Source organism: Oncorhynchus masou, unplaced genomic scaffold (assembly GCF_036934945.1).
Source record: "Oncorhynchus masou masou isolate Uvic2021 unplaced genomic scaffold, UVic_Omas_1.1 unplaced_scaffold_965, whole genome shotgun sequence".
Lineage (NCBI taxonomy): Eukaryota > Metazoa > Chordata > Actinopteri > Salmoniformes > Salmonidae > Oncorhynchus > Oncorhynchus masou.
The window spans coordinates 198,523-218,438 of record NW_027016152.1 but is presented as its reverse complement, the minus strand read 5'-3'; the positions used below and the strand labels follow the sequence as shown (position 1 = coordinate 218,438).

Here is a 19,916-nt window from a genome sequence, read left to right as displayed (position 1 = left end):
AGGAGTGTTACTCTAGAGTGGACTGGTCTGCTGTGGTCTTCTACAGGCATACATCCCATCAATCTCCTCCTTGTTGTATAGGAGTGTTACTCTAGAGTGGACTGGTCTGCTGTGGTCTTCTACAGGCCTACATCCCATCAATCTCCTCCTTGTTGTATAGGAGTGTTACTCTAGAGTGGACTGGTCTGCTCTGGTCTTCTACAGGCCTACATCCCACCAATCTCCTCCTTGTTGTATAGGAGTGTTACTCTAGAGTGGACTGGTCTGCTGTGGTCTTCTACAGGCCTACATCCCATCAATCTCCTCCTTGTTGTATAGGAGTGTTACTCTAGAGTGGACTGGTCTGCTGTGGTCTTCTACAGGCCTACATCCCATCAATCTCCTCCTTGTTGTATAGGAGTGTTACTCTAGAGTGGACTGGTCTGCTGTGGTCTTCTACAGGCCTACATCCCATCAATCTCCTCCTTGTTGTATAGGAGTGTTACTCTAGAGTGGACTGGTCTGCTGGTCTTCTACAGGTCTACATCCCATCAATCTCCTCCTTGTTGTATAGGAGTGTTACTCTAGAGTGGACTGGTCTGCTGGTCTTCTACAGGTCTACATCCCATCAATCTCCTCCTTGTTGTATAGGAGTGTTACTCTAGAGTGGACTGGTCTGCTGGTCTTCTACAGGCCTACATCCCAACAATCTCCTCCTTGTTGTATAGGAGTGTTACTCTAGAGTGGACTGGTCTGCTCTGGTCTTCTACAGGCCTACATCCCATCAATCTCCTCCTTGTTGTATAGGAGTGTTACTCTAGAGTGGACTGGTCTGCTGTGGTCTTCTACAGGCCTACATCCCATCAATCTCCTCCTTGTTGTATAGGAGTGTTACTCTAGAGTGGACTGGTCTGCTGGTCTTCTACAGGCCTACATCCCATCAATCTCCTCCTTGTTGTATAGGAGTGTTACTCTAGAGTGGACTGGTCTGCTGTGGTCTTCTACAGGCCTACATCCCATCAATCTCCTCCTTGTTGTATAGGAGTGTTACTCTAGAGTGGACTGGTCTGCTGGTCTTCTCCAGGCCTACATCGCATCAATCTCCTCCTTGTTGTATAGGAGTGTTACTCTAGAGTGGACTGGTCTGCTGGTCTTCTACAGGCCTACATCCCACCAATCTCCTCCTTGTTGTATAGGAGTGTTACTCTAGAGTGGACTGGTCTGCTGGTCTTCTACAGGCCTACATCCCATCAATCTCCTCCTTGTTGTATAGGAGTGTTACTCTAGAGTGGACTGGTCTGCTGGTCTTCTCCAGGCCTACATCCCATCAATCTCCTCCTTGTTGTATAGGAGTGTTACTCTAGAGTGGACTGGTCTGCTGGTCTTCTACAGGCCTACATCCCATCAATCTCCTCCTTGTTGTATAGGAGTGTTACTCTAGAGTGGACTGGTCTGCTGGTCTTCTACAGGCCTACATCCCATCAATCTCCTCCTTGTTGTATAGGAGTGTTACTCTAGAGTGGACTGGTCTGCTGGTCTTCTACAGGCCTACATCCCATCAATCTCCTCCTTGTTGTATAGGAGTGTTACTCTAGAGTGGACTGGTCTGCTGGTCTTCTACAGGCCTACATCCCATCAATCTCCTCCTTGTTGTATAGGAGTGTTACTCTAGAGTGGACTGGTCTGCTGTGGTCTTCTACAGGCCTACATCCCATCAATCTCCTCCTTGTTGTATAGGAGTGTTACTCTAGAGTGGACTGGTCTGCTGTGGTCTTCTACAGGCCTACATCCCATCAATCTCCTCCTTGTTGTATAGGAGTGTTACTCTAGAGTGGACTGGTCTGCTGGTCTTCTACAGGCCTACATCCCAACAATCTCCTCCTTGTTGTATAGGAGTGTTACTCTAGAGTGGACTGGTCTGCTCTGGTCTTCTACAGGCCTACATCCATCAATCTCCTCCTTGTTGTATAGGAGTGTTACTCTAGAGTGGACTGGTCTGCTGTGGTCTTCTACAGGTCTACATCCCATCAATCTCCTCCTTGTTGTATAGGAGTGTTACTCTAGAGTGGACTGGTCTGCTGTGGTCTTCTACAGGCCTACATCCCATCAATCTCCTCCTTGTTGTATAGGAGTGTTACTCTAGAGTGGACTGGTCTGCTGTGGTCTTCTACAGGCCTACATCCCATCAATCTCCTCCTTGTTGTATAGGAGTGTTACTCTAGAGTGGACTGGTCTGCTGGTCTTCTACAGGCCTACATCCCATCAATCTCCTCCTTGTTGTATAGGAGTGTTACTCTAGAGTGGACTGGTCTGCTGGTCTTCTACAGGCCTACATCCCAACAATCTCCTCCTTGTTGTATAGGAGTGTTACTCTAGAGTGGACTGGTCTGCTCTGGTCTTCTACAGGCCTACATCCCATCAATCCACTCCTTGTTGTATAGGAGTGTTACTCTAGAGTGGACTGGTCTGCTGTGGTCTTCTACAGGCCTACATCCCACCAATCTCCTCCTTGTTGTATAGGAGTGTTACTCTAGAGTGGACTGGTCTGCTGGTCTTCTCCAGGCCTACATCCCATCAATCTCCTCCTTGTTGTATAGGAGTGTTACTCTAGAGTGGACTGGTCTGCTGGTCTTCTACAGGCCTACATCCCATCAATCTCCTCCTTGTTGTATAGGAGTGTTACTCTAGAGTGGACTGGTCTGCTGTGGTCTTCTACAGGCCTACATCCCATCAATCTCCTCCTTGTTGTATAGGAGTGTTACTCTAGAGTGGACTGGTCTGCTGTGGTCTTCTACAGGTCTACATCCATCAATCTCCTCCTTGTTGTATAGGAGTGTTACTCTAGAGTGGACTGGTCTGCTGGTCTTCTACAGGCCTACATCCCAACAATCTCCTCCTTGTTGTATAGGAGTGTTACTCTAGAGTGGACTGGTCTGCTCTGGTCTTCTACAGGCCTACATCCCATCAATCTCCTCCTTGTTGTATAGGAGTGCTACTCTAGAGTGGACTGGTCTGCTCTGGTCTTCTACAGGCCTACATCCCAACAATCTCCTCCTTGTTGTATAGGAGTGTTACTCTAGAGTGGACTGGTCTGCTGGTCTTCTACAGGCCTACATCCCATCAATCTCCTCCTTGTTGTATAGGAGTGTTACTCTAGAGTGGACTGGTCTGCTCTGGTCTTCTACAGGCCTACATCCCATCAATCTCCTCCTTGTTGTATAGGAGTGTTACTCTAGAGTGGACTGGTCTGCTGTGGTCTTCTACAGGCCTACATCCCATCAATCTCCTCCTTGTTGTATAGGAGTGTTACTCTAGAGTGGACTGGTCTTCTCTGGTCTTCTACAGGCCTACATCCCATCAATCTCCTCCTTGTTGTATAGGAGTGTTACTCTAGAGTGGACTGGTCTGCTGGTCTTCTACAGGCCTACATCCCATCAATCTCCTCCTTGTTGTATAGGAGTGTTACTCTAGAGTGGACTGGTCTGCTGGTCTTCTACAGGCCTACATCCCATCAATCTCCTCCTTGTTGTATAGGAGTGTTACTCTAGAGTGGACTGGTCTTCTCTGGTCTTCTACAGGCCTACATCCCATCAATCTCCTCCTTGTTGTATAGGAGTGTTACTCTAGAGTGGACTGGTCTGCTCTGGTCTTCTACAGGCCTACATCCCATCAATCTCCTCCTTGTTGTATAGGAGTGTTACTCTAGAGTGGACTGGTCTGCTGGTCTTCTACAGGCCTACATCCCAACAATCTCCTCCTTGTTGTATAGGAGTGTTACTCTAGAGTGGACTGGTCTGCTGGTCTTCTACAGGTCTACATCCCATCAATCTCCTCCTTGTTGTATAGGAGTGTTACTCTAGAGTCGACTGGTCTGCTGTGGTCTTCTACAGGCCTACATCCCATCAATCTCCTCCTTGTTGTATAGGAGTGTTACTCTAGAGTGGACTGGTCTGCTGGTCTTCTACAGGCCTACATCCCACCAATCTCCTCCTTGTTGTATAGGAGTGTTACTCTAGATTGGACTGGTCTGCTGTGGTCTTCTACAGGCCTACATCCCATCAATCTCCTCCTTGTTGTATAGGAGTGTTACTCTAGAGTGGACTGGTCTGCTGTGGTCTTCTACAGGCCTACATCCCATCAATCTCCTCCTTGTTGTATAGGAGTGTTACTCTAGAGTGGACTGGTCTGCTGGTCTTCTACAGGTCTACATCCCACCAATCTCCTCCTTGTTGTATAGGAGTGTTACTCTAGAGTGGACTGGTCTGCTGGTCTTCTACAGGCCTACATCCCATCAATCTCCTCCTTGTTGTATAGGAGTGTTACTCTAGATTGGACTGGTCTGCTGGTCTTCTACAGGCCTACATCCCATCAATCTCCTCCTTGTTGTATAGGAGTGTTACTCTAGAGTGGACTGGTCTGCTGGTCTTCTACAGGCCTACATCCCATCAATCTCCTCCTTGTTGTATAGGAGTGTTACTCTAGAGTGGACTGGTCTGCTCTGGTCTTCTACAGGCCTACATCCCAACAATCTCCTCCTTGTTGTATAGGAGTGTTACTCTAGAGTGGACTGGTCTGCTCTGGTCTTCTACAGGCCTACATCCCAACAATCTCCTCCTTGTTGTATAGGAGTGTTACTCTAGAGTGGACTGGTCTGCTCTGGTCTTCTACAGGCCTACATCCCATCAATCTCCTCCTTGTTGTATAGGAGTGTTACTCTAGATTGGACTGGTCTGCTGGTCTTCTACAGGCCTACATCCCATCAATCTCCTCCTTGGGTTACTTCCATTCAGACAGCTCTCATAGGGCCAGTTAAGTTTGTGGTGAGCCAAGAGGATGAAGGGAGAGGAACAGTGATGTTTGTGGTGAGCCAAGAGGATGAAGGGACAGGAACAGTTGTGTTTGTGGTGAGCCAAGAGAATAAAGGGACAGGACCATTAATATTTGTGGTGAGCCAAGAGGATGAAGGGACAGGAAAAGTTGTGCTTGTGGTGAGCCAAGAGAATGAAGGGACAGGACCATTAATGTTTGTGGTGAGCCAAGAGGATGAAGGGACAGGAACATTTAATGTTTGTGGTGAGCCAAGAGGATGAAGGGACAGGACCATTAATGTTTGTGGTGAGCCAAGAGGATGAAGGGACAGGAACAGTTGTGTTTGTGGTGAGCCAAGAGGATGAAGGGACAGGAACAGTTGTGTTTGTGGTGAGCCAAGAGGATGAAGGGACAGGAACATTTAATGTTTGTGGTGAGCCAAGAGGATGAAGGGACAGGAACAGTTGTGTTTGTAGTGAGCCAAGAGGATGAAGGGACAGGAATCAAACTATACATTAGAATAATAAATGTTAGCATTTCAATTTAGGTCAGAAAAGGAATGTCTTGGTGTTTATGTCGACTCTCAGTTTTATGAGATACAACTTATTGTGATCTCAGTGTAGAAACTGGGAGTGTCAGGCTGGAGCACTGAAGTACTGATCCAATCACGTGAGGGTTTCTTCTGGACGAGGGGGAAGTTCTCAGACACTGATCTTGGGTCAGTTTTGTCCCCCCGCCCCACTAATGGTTAAGGTTTGCAGTGGGGGAGGGGAAACTGACCCTAGATCTGAACCTAGAGGAAACTTCAGCCCAGGGTGCTCCTTGTGGAAGGAATGCCCTCTCTATCTCTGGAGCTCTCGTGGTTGAGTTGGGTAAAGGAGGGAAGCTAAGACGAGGCTGTGACCCAGTCAGCTGACATGGGCTTGCCTCCCAAATTACACCCTGTTTCCTAGTGCGCTACTTTTGACCAGGGCCCGCATAGGACTCTGGTATAAAGTAGTGCACTATGTAGGGAATAGTGTGCTGTTTGGGACGTAACCATGGCGATCACAGCACACCAGAACGGCTGTAATAACACAGCGGACGCCTCTCCCTCTGCTCTGATTTCTCCACCGTGTCTCGATAGCAGACGTATTCGTGGTCCCTCTACTCCTGAAATCGGCTTCATGTCCAGCTACAGTTTGTACTAGTTTTTACACACACACAGTGTGATCTGTCTGGGGGATATGTCTAAGCCTGGTGCTGCTGACTCCAATCCTTATGACCTTTTCACCCTGCGTCTTAGCCTCATAATCACCCACTGGTGCTGTAGTGAACTGCAGACCTGGGTTCAAATAGGGTTCGAAGTCTTTCAAACATTTCTGGTGTTTTGCTTAAACCTGTCTGGAGTGCCAGAATCTGCAGGGTTTACCGTTTTCAGACTATTCTATTGGTTGCATTGCTCCAGGTGAGCGAAATCAAGCCTTGATCAAGTCTTTAAAATGATTTTCAAATAGTATTTGAACCCTGTATTCTGACAACCTGGGAGCTGGCCATTCAGTTTTCCACATAGAAATGAAGCCTAATGAGTGGAGTTGACGCGATTCCTTACAGGACTGTCAATTGTATGTTCTACACAATGCATTTCTATCTGCAATGTTCAGAATAAGATAGACTGATTTCAGTTTTATTAATAAAATATCTATTTTTAACCATTGTAGCCTAGAGGCAGCTCGGGGATTCGAACTCACAACCTTTTGGTTACTAGTCCAACGTTCTAACCACTAGGCTATGCTGCCGCCCCTATTCTACCTGACACTTATATCTGTTCTACACAACGCATATCTATCTGATTGTGAATGGTATGTTACGGCATGACATTGCAGTCTTTTGATTGGCTCCCCACCCTTGTCAGGTGACCTTCTGTTGACTTCCTGACGGTGATGTCATAGCTTGGTCACACGCTGATTCGGGTCAGACCGACTGAGGGACTTCCCAGCACAAGTCTCTACTCTCTGTGAGAGAACACAGCAAGACAACACTCTGAACATTTAGTCTCTGAAGTGACGTCTGGAATGGGATTATTTAGGGGGGAAAGGACTGAAGGAAACCTTTTAGTTGGAAGGATTTCTCTAGAGACTTGTTGGTCTGGTAAAACAAGTCTCTACTCTGTGAGAGAACACAGCAAGACGACACTCTGAACATTTAGTCTCTGAAGGGACGTCTGGAATGGGATTATTTAGGGGGGAAAGGACTGAAGGAAACCTTTTAGTTGGAAGGATTTCTCTAGAGGCTTGTTGGTCTGGTAAAACAAGTCTCTACCTAAGTTAGAACCTTGTTTCAGTCTAGGTGTATTCCTATCATATTATTATTATAGTATAGCCTAGTATTATCTTCTATTCTGGAAGAAGGAAGTGTTGTTTGTCAGGGAACTGAGGTGCCCAGTTTTGTGTTTTTTATTTTGCACTTAATATAGAGTAGTGTTTTTAAATGCAGTTTATCTGTCTATAAAAGTTCTTGTGAAGTTGTACACAACCACTCACTGAGTACTACAGTGTATCTGTGACTGTAACTCAGTGAGTGGTGATGTACTACAGTGTATCTATATATGACTGTAACTCAGTGAGTGGTGATGTACTACAGTGTACCTGTACTGTGACTAACTCAGTGAGTGGTGATGTACTACAGTGTACCTGTACTGTGACTAACTCAGTGAGTGGTGATGTACTACAGTGTATCTGTGACTAACTCCGTGAGTGGTGATGTACTACAGTGTATCTATCTATGACTGTAACTCAGTGAGTGGTGATGTACTACAGTGTATCTGTGACTGTAACTCAGTGAGTGGTGATGTACTACAGTGTATCTGTGACTCAGTGAGTGGTGATGTACTACAGTGTATCTGTGACTAACTCAGTGAGTGGTGATGTACTACAGTGTATCTGTGACTAACTCAGTGAGTGGTGATGTACTACAGTGTATCTATCTATGACTGTAACTCAGTGAGTGGTGATGTACTACAGTGTATCTGTGACTAACTCAGTGAGTGGTGATGTACTACAGTGTATCTATCTATGACTGTAACTCAGCGAGTGGTGATGTACTACAGTGTACCTGTGACTGTAACTAACTCAGTGAGTGGTGATGTACTACAGTGTACCTGTACTGTGACTAACTCAGTGAGTGGTGATGTACTACAGTGTATCTGTGACTCAGTGAGTGGTGATGTACTACAGTGTATCTGTGACTGTAACTAACTCAGTGAGTGGTGATGTACTACAGTGTACCTGTACTGTGACTAACTCAGTGAGTGGTGATGTACTACAGTGTACCTGTACTGTGACTAACTCAGTGAGTGGTGATGTACTACAGTGTATCTATCTATGACTGTAACTCAGTGAGTGGTGATGTACTACAGTGTATCTATGACTGTAACTCAGTGAGTGGTGATGTACTACAGTGTATCTGTAACTCGGTGAGTGGTGATGTACTACAGTGTACCTGTACTGTGACTAACTCAGTGAGTGGTGATGTACTACAGTGTATCTATCTATGACTGTAACTCAGTGAGTGGTGATGTACTACAGTGTATCTATCTATGACTGTAACTCAGTGAGTGGTGATGTACTACAGTGTATCTGTGACTAACTCAGTGAGTGGTGATGTATTGCCCCTTGAAACAGACGGAGCCCAACGTGAGGAATAAGATCCTTTACCTGATCCAGGCCTGGGCCCACGCCTTCCGCAACGAGCCCAAATACAAGGTGGTTCAGGACACGTACCAGATCATGAAGGTGGAGGGTAAGTCAGATCCCAGATCAGCCCCTAGCCCCCTGGACACTCCTGAAGACCTGAGAAGGTAGAGGGTAAGTCAGATCCCAGATCAGCCCCTAGCCCCCTAGACACTCCTGAAGACCTGAGAAGGTGGAGGGTAAGTCAGATCCCAGATCAGCCCCTAGCCCCCTAGACACTCCTGAAGACCTGAGAAGGTGGAGGGTAAGTCAGATCCCAGATCAGCCCCTAGCCCCCTAGACACTCCTGAAGACCTGAGAAGGTGGAGGGTAAGTCAGATCCCAGATCAGCCCCTAGCCCCCTGGACACTCCTGAAGACCTGAGAAGGTAGAGGGTAAGTCAGATCCCAGATCAGCCCCTAGCCCCCTAGACACTCCTGAAGACCTGAGAAGGTGGAGGGTAAGTCAGATCCCAGATCAGCCCCTAGCCCCCTAGACACTCCTGAAGACCTGAGAAGGTGGAGGGTAAGTCAGATCCCAGATCAGCCCCTAGCCCCCTAGACACTCCTGAAGACCTGAGAAGGTGGAGGGTAAGTCAGATCCCAGATCAGCCCCTAGCCCCCTAGACACTCCTGAAGACCTGAGAAGGTGGAGGGTAAGTCAGATCCCAGATCAGCCCCTAGCCCCCTAGACACTCCTGAAGACCTGAGAAGGTGGAGGGTAAGTCAGATCCCAGATCAGCCCCTAGCCCCCTAGACACTCCTGAAGACCTGAGAAGATTGGCTCGGTGGAGGAAACATGGTGGCAGCTGTCATCACTTCCTCTCAGGTGTCCTCAGGTTTTCCATGGGGTCTGGAGGTTGGCTATGATCTGGGATTCAGACACAGTCACTAACACACAGTAAAACAGAATAGAGTAGTGTCACAGTAAATATTGATCTTGTTTAAAAAAAAAAAAAGCTTTATCCTGTATTGTTGGACATCTTGTATCTCCTGTTGTTCCAGGTCACGTGTTTCCAGAGTTCAAGGAGAGTGACGCCATGTTCGCTGCAGAGAGAGTAAGAGTCTTCCTCTCACTGATGTTGTTCTGGTTCGATACATCCTTACTACTGAATGTTCTCAGCTTGTTAGGAGGACCTCAAATGTCTCTCTCTCTCTCTCTCTCTCTCTCTCTCTGTGTGTCCAGGCTCCAGATTGGGTGGATGCGGAGGAGTGTCATCGGTGCCGGGTTCAGTTTGGAGTGATGACTAGGAAGGTAAGGTAGCATGGCAGACTAGCAGAATGACAGAGGACGGACTGGCGGGAGGGGAGGACGGACTGGCGGGAGGGGAGGACGGACTGGCGGGAGGGGAGGACGGACTGGCGGGAGGGGAGGACGGACTGGCGGGAGGGGAGGACGGACTGGCGGGAGGGGAGGACGGACTGGCGGGAGGGGAGGACGGACTGGCGGGAGGGGAGGACGGACTGGAGGGAGGGGAGGACGGACTGGCGGGAGGGACTGGCGGGAGGGGAGGACGGACTGGGGGAGGACGGACTGGCGGGAGGGGAGGACGGACTGGCGGGAGGGGAGGACGGACTGGCGGGAGGGGAGGACGGACTGGCGGGAGGGACTGGCGGGAGGGGGGGAGGACGGACTGGAGGGAGGGGGGGAGGACGGACTGGCGGGAGGGAGGGGAGGACGGACTGGCGGGAGGGAGGGGGAGGACGGACTGGCGGGAGGGAGGGGAGGACGGACTGGCGGGAGGGGAGGACGGACTGGCGGGAGGGGAGGACGGACTGGCGGGAGGGGAGGACGGACTGGAGGGAGGGAGGGGAGGACGGACTGGAGGGAGGGGAGGACGGACTGGCGGGAGGGGAGGACGGACTGGCGGGAGGGGAGGACGGACTGGCGGGAGGGGAGGACGGACTGGCGGGAGGGACTGGCGGGAGGGGGAGGACGGACTGGAGGGAGGGGGGGGACGGACTGGAGGGAGGGGGGGAGGACGGACTGGAGGGAGGGGGGGAGGACGGACTGGCGGGAGGGGAGGACGGACTGGCGGGAGGGGAGGACGGACAGAGGGGAGGACGGACTGGAGGGAGGGGAGGACGGACTGGAGGGAGGGGAGGACGGACTGGCGGGAGGGACTGGCGGGAGGGGGGAGGACGGACTGGCGGGAGGGGGAGGACGGACTGGCGGGAGGGGGGGAGGACGGACTGGAGGGAGGGGGAGGACGGACTGGAGGGAGGGGGGAGGACGGACTGGAGGGAGGGGGGAGGACGGACTGGAGGGAGGGGGAGGACGGACTGGCGGGAGGGGAGGACGGACTGGCGGGAGGGGAGGACGGACTGAGGGGAGGACGGACTGGAGGGAGGGGAGGACGGACTGGAGGGAGGGGAGGACGGACTGGCGGGAGGGGAGGACGGACTGGCGGGAGGGGAGGACGGACTGGCGGGAGGGACTGGCGGGAGGGGAGGACGGACTGGCGGGAGGGACTGGCGGGAGGGGAGGACGGACTGGCGGGAGGGGAGGACGGACTGGCGGGAGGGGAGGACGGACTGGCGGGAGGGACTGGCGGGAGGGGAGGACGGACTGGCGGGGAGGGGGAGGACGGACTGGCGGGAGGGGGGGAGGACGGACTGGAGGGAGGGACTGGCGGGAGGGGAGGACGGACTGGCGGGAGGGGAGGACGGACTTGCGGGAGGGGAGGACGGACTGGCGGGAGGGACTGGCGGGAGGGGAGGACGGACTGGGGGGAGGACGGACTGGCGGGAGGGGGGGAGGACGGACTGGCGGGAGGAGGGGAGGACGGACTGGAGGGAGGGGAGGACGGACTGGCGGGAGGGGAGGACGGACTGGCGGGAGGGGGAGGACGGACTGGCGGGAGGGGGACTGGCGGGAGGGGGAGGACGGACTGGCGGGAGCGGGGGAGGACGGACGGGAGGGAGGGAGGACGTACTGGAGGGAGGGGAGGACGGACTGGCGGGAGGGGAGGACGGACTGAGGGGAGGACGGACTGGCGGGAGGGGAGGACGGACTGGCGGGAGGGGAGGACGGACTGGCGGGAGGGACTGGCGGGAGGGGAGGACGGACTGGCGGGAGGGACTGGCGGGATGGGAGGACGGACTGGCGGGAGGGGAGGACGGACTGGCGGGAGGGGGAGGGACGGACTGGCGGGAGGGGGAGGACGGACTGGCGGGAGGGGGGAGGACGGACTGGAGGGAGGGGGGAGGACGGACTGGAGGGAGGGAGGGGAGGACGGACTGGAGGTGAGGGGAGGACGGACTGGAGGGAGGGACTGGCGGGAAGGGAGGACGGACTGGCGGGAGGGGAGGACGGACTGGCGGGAGGGAGGACGGACTGGAGGGAGGGAGGACGGACTGGAGGGAGGGAGGACGGACTGGAGGGAGGGAGGGAGGGAGGGAGGGAGGACGGAGGGAGGGAGGACGGACTGGAGGGAGGGAGGGAGGACGGACTGGAGGGAGGGAGGGAGGACGGACTGGAGGGAGGGAGGGAGGACGGACGGGAGGGAGGGAGGGAGGACGGACTGGCGGGAGGGATAGCTGTGGGAATGACGGATGGACTGGCGGGATGAGGACGGACTGGCGGGATGAGGACGGACTGGCGGACAGACCAGCAGGAGTGGTTTGTGTGGAAATGTGTTCTTTCCTTCCTCCTCCAGTAACACATTGTGTAAGTTAAAAAGGAGAGAATGATATGACTTTGTAGATGTTATGGTCTATTGACATTCTCTCCCTCCTGTTGCAGCACCACTACAGGGCCTGTGGTCAGATCTGTCTGTCTGTCTGTCTTCTGTCTGTCTGACATTCTCTCCCTCCTGTTGCAGCACCACTGCAGGGCCTGTGGTCAGACCTGTCTGTCTGTCTGTCTGTCTGTCTGTCTGTCTGTCTGTCTGTCTGTCTGTCTGTCTGTCTGCCTGCCTGCCTGTCTGTCTGTCTGTCTGCCTGCCTGCCTGTCTGTCTGTCTGTCTGCCTGTCTGTCATTCTCTCCCTCCTGTTGCAGCACCACTGCAGGGCCTGTGGTCAGACCTGTCTGTCTGCCTGTCTGTCTGTCTGTCTGTCTGACATTCTCTCCCTCCTGTTGCAGCACCACGGCAGGGCCTGTGGTCAGATCTGTCTGTCTGCCTGTCTGTCTGTCTGTCTGACATTCTCTCCCTCCTGTTGCAGCACCACTGCAGGGCCTGTGGTCAGACCTGTCTGTCTGCCTGTCTGTCTGTCTTCTGTCTGTCTGACATTCTCTCCCTCCTGTTGCAGCACCACGGCAGGGCCTGTGGTCAGATCTGTCTGTCTGCCTGTCTGTCTGTCTGTCTTCTGTCTGTCTGACATTCTCTCCCTCCTGTTGCAGCACCACTGTAGAGCCTGTGGTCCGATCTGTCTGCCTGCCTGTCTGTCTGTCTTCTGTCTGTCTGACATTCTCTCCCTCCTGTTGCAGCACCACTGCAGGGCCTGTGGTCAGATCTGTCTGCCTGCCTGTCTGTCTGTCTGCCTGTCTGTCTGTCTGTCTGACATTCTCTCCCTCCTGTTGCAGCACCACTGCAGGGCCTGTGGTCAGATCTGTCTGCCTGCCTGTCTGTCTGTCTGTCTTCTGTCTGTCTGACATTCTCTCCCTCCTGTTGCAGCACCACTGTAGAGCCTGTGGTCCGATCTGTCTGCCTGCCTGTCTGTCTGTCTGTCTGTCTGTCTGACATTCTCTCCCTCCTGTTGCAGCACCACTGCAGGGCCTGTGGTCAGATCTTCTGTGGGAAGTGTTCCTCCAAGTACTCCACCATCCCCAAGTTTGGCATCGAGAAGGAAGTGCGTGTGTGTGAGCCCTGCCACGAGCTGCTCAACAAGTGAGTTACCGGGAGTGAGGGGGAGAGTTACCGGGAGGGAGGGGGAGAGTTACCGGGAGGGAGGGGGAGAGTTACCGGGTTACCGAGAGTGAGTTGGTGAGTTACCGAGAGTGAGTTGGTGAGTTACCGAGAGTGAGTTGGTGAGTTACCGAGAGTGTTAGCGAGAGTGAGTTAGTTAGTTACCTGGCTAGAGAGAGTGAGTTACCTGGCTAGAGAGAGAGAGAGTTAGTCAAAACCACCCTCAATTCCATTTCATCAGCCTGTGTATTTAAAATGTCCCGCCGACTTGTGATCTGTATGGATACGAGTGATCTGTATGGATACGAGTGATCTGTATGGATACGAGTGATCTGTATGGATACGAGTGATCTGTATGGATACGAGTGATCTGTATGGATACGAGTGATCTGTATGGATACGAGTGATCTGTATGGATACGAGTGATCTGTATGGATACGAGTGATCTGTATGGATACGAGTGATCTGTATGGATACGAGTGATCTGTATGGATACGAGTGATCTGTATGGGTACGAGTGATCTGTATGGGTACGAGTGATCTGTATGGGTACGAGTGATCTGTATGGGTACGAGTGATCTGTATGGGTACGAGTGATCTGTATGGGTACGAGTGATCTGTATGGGTACGAGTGATCTGTATGGGTACGAGTGATCTGTATGGGTACGAGTGATCTGTATGGATACCTGTGATCTGTATGGATACGAGTGATCTGTATGGATACGAGTGATCTGTATGGATGCTAGTGATCTGTATGGATGCTAGTGATCTGTATGGATGCTAGTGATCTGTATGGATGCTAGTGATCTGTATGGATGCTAGTGATCTGTATGGATACCAGTGATCTGTATGGGTACCAGTGATCTGTATGGGTACCAGTGATCTGTATGGGTACCAGTGATCTGTATGGATACGAGTGATCTGTATGGATACCTGTGATCTGTATGGATACCTGTGATCTGTATGGATACCTGTGATCTGTATGGATACCTGTGATCTGTATGGATGCCAGTGATCTGTATGGATACCAGTGATATGTATGGGTACCAGTGATATGTATGGGTACCAGTGATCTGTATGGATACCAGTGATCTGTATGGATACCAGTGATCTGTATGGATACCAGTGATCTGTATGGATACCAGTGATCTGTATGGATACCAGTGATCTGTATGGATACCTGTGATCTGTATGGATACCTGTGATCTGTATGGATACCTGTGATCTGTATGGATGCCAGTGATCTGTATGGATGCCAGTGATCTGTATGGGTACCAGTGATCTGTATGGGTACCAGTGATCTGTATGGGTACCAGTGATCTGTATGGATACCAGTGATCTGTATGGATACCTGTGATCTGTATGGATACCTGTGATCTGTATGGATACCAGTGATCTGTATGGATACCAGTGATCTGTATGGATACCAGTGATCTTCTACTGTAAATACCTTTCTGCTGCTCAGTTCCCAGTCGGTTTCCATCCATCCAGTTTATTGTCCATGTCCAACAACCTCTGACTCACCAAGTTGTGTGTCTGACCCCTGACCTCCCTTCTGACCCCTCTCCTCACCAGCCACCCTTCCCTCTCTCCCCCGCCTAGGAAAGCTGAAGGGGGTAAACCGGTCGGGACAACCACGTCCGTGGCCCCAGGCCCGGCAGAGCTGCCCCCAGAGTACCTGACCAGCCCCCTGTCCCAGCAGTCTCAGGTAGTGGTCCAGGAAACAGTAAGTGAATGTATGGCCTGAGAGACGACCCCCTGGTGGTGATAGCCAGGGTCAAGGTGTCTACGTCCCAAATGGCACCCCTATTCCCTACATAGTGCATTACTTTGGGCTGTGACCACCAGAGCTCTATGGTAGTGCACTACTTTGGGCTGTGACCACCAGAGCTCTATGGTAGTGCACTACTTTGGGCTGTGACCACCAGAGCTCTATGGTAGTGCTCTACTTTGGGCTGTGACCACCAGAGCTCTATGGTAGTGCTCTACTTTGGGCTGTGACCACCAGAGCTCTATGGTAGTGCTCTACTTTGGGCTGTGACCACCAGAGCTCTATGGTAGTGCTCTACTTTGGGCTGTGACCACCAGAGCTCTATGGTGGTGCACTACTTTGGGCTGTGACCACCAGAGCTCTATGGTGGTGCACTACTTTGGGCTGTGACCACCAGAGCTCTATGGTAGTGCACTACTTTGGGCTGTGACCACCAGAGCTCTATGGTAGTGCACTACTTTGGGCTGTGACCACCAGAGCTCTATGGTAGTGCACTACTTTGGGCTGTGACCACCAGAGCTCTATGGTAGTGCACTACTTTGGGCTGTGACCACCAGAGCTCTATGGTAGTGCACTACTTTGGGCTGTGACCACCAGAGCTCTATGGTAGTGCACTACTTTGGGCTGTGACCACCAGTGCTCTATGGTAGTGCACTACATGGGGAGTAGGGTTTCATTTCAAGTGCAGACCCAGGCAGTGGGAGTTGTAGTTCGATGAGGGGGGGTTGTAGTTTGACGTGGTAAAATGATTCCCAATGATCACCAATCCCCCGTTCGAACACAGAAAATAAGTCTTTGTTATTAGATTCTTATCAGGCCCACCTGCTGTCTCCTGTTTGTCCTTCTCCTAACTCTCCCTCCCCCGTTCGAACACACAGAAAACAAGTCTTTGTTATTAGATTCTTACCAGGCCCACCTGCTGTCTCCCGTTTGTCTCTCCCTGCCTCCTTGACTGCGGTGAGGTTCCAGGTTGTCTGTGGTTGCAGTGAGGCTGCTCCTCGATTCATGCCCCGTTGGTTGGAGAGCGAGGCGGCAGCAGTGCTCCCTCTGATGATCAGATCTCACAACGTCTGTCGGACTGTTTCAAAGTTAACCATCAATCCTGGAACCGCAACGATATGATAAAAAAAAATCAATATTCTGAGAAGTGAAGCTCAACTGCATTGAAGACCACCTGGAACGCAGCCATTGGCTCATTACCCAATGCACACCCTGCTTCCCCTCCCTGGTGTTTCTCCTCTAACCTTCCCCTCCCTGGTGTTTCTCCTCTAACCTTCCCCTCCCTGGTGTTTCTCCTCTAACCTTCCCCCCCCTGGTGTTTCTCCTCTAACCTTCCCCCCCCTGGTGTTTCTCCTCTAACCTTCCCCTCCCTGGTGTTTCTCCTCTAACCTTCCCCTCCCTGGTGTTTCTCCTCTAACCTTCCCCTCCCTGGTGTTTCTCCTCTAACCTTCCCCTCCCTGGTGTTTCTCCTCTAACCTTCCCCTCCCTGGTGTTTCTCCTCTAACCTTCCCTCCCTGGTGTTTCTCCTCTAACCTTCCCCTCCCTGGTGTTTCTCCTCTAACCTTCCCCTCCCTGGTGTTTCTCCTCTAACCTTCCCCTCCCTGGTGTTTCTCCTCTAACCTTCCCCTCCCTGGTGTTTCTCCTCTAACCTTCCCCTCCCTGGTGTTTCTCCTCTAACCTTCCCCTCCCTGGTGTTTCTCCTCTAACCTTCCCCTCCCTGGTGTTTCTCCTCTAACCTTCCCCTCCCTGGTGTTTCTCCTCTAACCTTCCCCTCCCTGGTGTTTCTCCTCTAACCTTCCCCTCCCTGGTGTTTCTCCTCTAACCTTCCCCTCCCTGGTGTTTCTCCTCTAACCTTCCCCTCCCTGGTGTTTCTCCTCTAACCTTCCCCTCCCTGGTGTTTCTCCTCTAACCTTCCCCTCCCTGGTGTTTCTCCTCTAACCTTCCCCTCCCTGCTGTTTCTCCTCTAACCTTCCCCTCCCTGGTGTTTTTCCTCTAACCTTCCCCTCCCTGGTGTTTCTGCTCTAACCTTCCCCTCCCTGGTGTTTCTCCTCTAACCTTCCCCTCCCTGGTGTTTCTCCTCTAACCTTCCCCTCCCTGGTGTTTCTCCTCTAACCTTCCCCTCCCTGGTGTTTCTCCTCTAACCTTCCCCTCCCTGGTGTTTCTCCTCTAACCTTCCCCTCCCTGGTGTTTCTCCTCTAAACTTCCCCTCCCTGGTGTTTCTCCTCTAACCTTCCCCTCCCTGGTGTTTCTCCTCTAACCTTCCCCTCCCTGGTGTTTCTCCTCTAACCTTCCCCTCCCTGGTGTTTCTCCTCTAACCTTCCCCTCCCTGGTGTTTCTCCTCTAACCTTCCCCTCCCTGGTGTTTCTCCTCTAACCTTCACCTCCCTGGTGTTTCTCCTCTAACCTTCCCCTCCCTGGTGTTTCTCCTCTAACCTTCCCCTCCCTGGTCTTTCTCCTCTAACCTTCCCTCCCTGGTGTTTCTCCTCTAACCTTCCCCTCCCTGGTGTTTCTCCTCTAACCTTCCCCTCCCTGGTGTTTCTCCTCTAACCTTCCCCTCCCTGGTGTTTCTCCTCTAATCTTCCCCTCCCTGGTGTTTCTCCTCTAACCTTCCCCTCCCTGGTCTTTCTCCTCTAACCTTCCCCTCCCTGGTGGTTCTCCTCTAACCTTCCCCTCCCTGGTGGTTCTCCTCTAACCTTCCCCTCCCTGGTGGTTCTCCTCTAACCTTCCCCTCTCTGGTGTTTCTCCTCTAACCTTCCCCTCCCTGGTGTTTCTCTTCTAACCTTCCCCTCCCTGGTGTTTCTCCTCTAACCTTCCCCTCCCTGGTGTTTCTCCTCTAACCTTCCCCTCCTCTAACCTTCCCCTCCCTGGTGTTTCTCCTCTAACCTTCCCCTCCCTGGTGTTTCTCCTCTAACCTTCCCCCCTGGTGTTTCTCTTCTAACCGGGTGTTTCTCCTCTAACCTTCTCTAACCTTCCCCTCCCTGGTGTTTCTCCTCTAACCTTCCCCCATGGTGTTTCTGCTCTAACCTTCCCCTCCCTGGTGTTTCTCCTCTAACCTTCCCTCCCTGGTGTTTCTCCTCTAAACTTCCCTCCCTGGTGTTTCTCCTCTAACCTTCCCCTCCCTGGTGTTTCTCCTCTAACCTTCCCCTCCCTGGTGTTTCTCCTCTAACCTTCCCCTCCATGGTGTTTCTCCTCTAACCTTCCCCTCCCTGGTGTTTCTCCTCTAACCTTCCCCTCCCTGGTGTTTCTCCTCTAACCTTCCCCTCCCTGGTGTTTCTCCTCTAACCTTCACCTCCCTGGTGTTTCTCCTCTAACCTTCCCTCCCTGGTGTTTCTCCTCTAACCTTCCCTCCCTGGTGTTTCTCCTCTAACCTTCCCTCCCTGGTGTTTCTCCTCTAACCTTCCCCTCCCTGGTGTTTCTCCTCTAACCTTCCCCTCCCTGGTGTTTCTCCTCTAACCTTCCCCTCCCTGGTGTTTCTCCTCTAACCTTCCCCCCTGGTGTTTCTCCTCTAACCTTCCCCTCCCTGGTCTTTCTCCTCTAACCTTCCCCTCCCTGGTGGTTCTCCTCTAACCTTCCCCTCCCTGGTGGTTCTCCTCTAACCTTCCCCTCCCTGGTGGTTCTCCTCTAACCTTCCCCTCCCTGGTGTTTCTCCTCTAACCTTCCCCTCTCTGGTGTTTCTCCTCTAACCTTCCCCTCCCTGGTGTTTCTCCTCTAACCTTCCCCTCCCTGGTGTTTCTCCTCTAACCTTCCCTCCCTGGTGTTTCTCCTCTAACCTTCCCCTCCTCTAACCTTCCCCTCCCTGGTGTTTCTCCTCTAACCTTCCCCTCCCTGGTGTTTCTCCTCTAACCTTCCCCTCCCTGGTGTTTCTCCTCTAACCTTCCCCTCCCTGGTGTTTCTCTTCTAACCGTCCCCTCCCTGGTGTTTCTCCTCTAACCTTCTCCTCTAACCTTCCCCTCCCTGGTGTTTCTCCTCTAACCTTCCCCCCATGGTGTTTCTGCTCTAACCTTCCCCTCCCTGGTGTTTCTCCTCTAACCTTCCCCTCCCTGGTGTTTCTCCTCTAACCTTCCCCTCCCTGGTGTTTCTCCTCTAAACTTCCCCTCCCTGGTGTTTCTCCTCTAACCTTCCCCTCCCTGGTGTTTCTCCTCTAACCTTCCCCTCCCTGGTGTTTCTCCTCTAACCTTCCCCTCCCTGGTGTTTCTCCTCTAACCTTCCCCTCCCTGGTGTTTCTCCTCTAACCTTCACCTCCCTGGTGTTTCTCCTCTAACCTTCCCCTCCCTGGTGTTTCTCCTCTAACCTTCCCCTCCCTGGTCTTTCTCCTCTAACCTTCCCTCCCTGGTGTTTCTCCTCTAACCTTCCCCTCCCTGGTGTTTCTCCTCTAACCTTCCCCTCCCTGGTGTTTCTCCTCTAACCTTCCCCTCCCTGGTGTTTCTCCTCTAACCTTCCCCTCCCTGGTGTTTCTCCTCTAACCTTCCCCTCCCTGGTCTTTCTCCTCTAACCTTCCCCTCCCTGGTGGTTCTCCTCTAACCTTCCCCTCCCTGGTGGTTCTCCTCTAACCTTCCCCCCCTGGTGGTTCTCCTCTAACCTTCCCCTCCCTGGTGTTTCTCCTCTAACCTTCCCCTCTCTGGTGTTTCTCCTCTAACCTTCCCCTCCCTGGTGTTTCTCCTCTAACCTTCCCCTCCCTGGTGTTTCTCCTCTAACCTTCCCCTCCCTGGTGTTTCTCCTCTAACCTTCCCCTCCTCTAACCTTCCCCTCCCTGGTGTTTCTCCTCTAACCTTCCCCTCCCTGGTGTTTCTCCTCTAACCTTC

The 19,916-nt window shown here is 52.5% G+C and overlaps 1 protein-coding gene across 7 annotated transcripts in view; it reads left to right on the top strand.

Annotated features, from left to right (window-relative positions):
• LOC135538436 (hepatocyte growth factor-regulated tyrosine kinase substrate-like) overlaps nucleotides 1–19,916 on the top strand; it is a 63,607-nt gene that overhangs the window by 7,116 nt on the left and 36,575 nt on the right. For 2 of the 7 annotated variants that reach the window (XM_064964337.1, XM_064964335.1), the window contains exons 5-9: nucleotides 8,451–8,568; nucleotides 9,503–9,555; nucleotides 9,684–9,752; nucleotides 13,202–13,326; nucleotides 14,947–15,052. In XM_064964337.1, the coding sequence (XP_064820409.1) occupies nucleotides 8,451–8,568; nucleotides 9,503–9,555; nucleotides 9,684–9,752; nucleotides 13,202–13,326; nucleotides 14,947–15,052 (471 nt within the window). Of the gene's footprint in view, nucleotides 1–8,450; nucleotides 8,569–9,502; nucleotides 9,556–9,683; nucleotides 9,753–13,201; nucleotides 13,327–14,919; nucleotides 15,071–19,916 lie in introns of all 7 variants that reach the window. The other 5 variants (XM_064964333.1, XM_064964332.1, XM_064964331.1 and 2 more) reach the window with 3 other exon arrangements.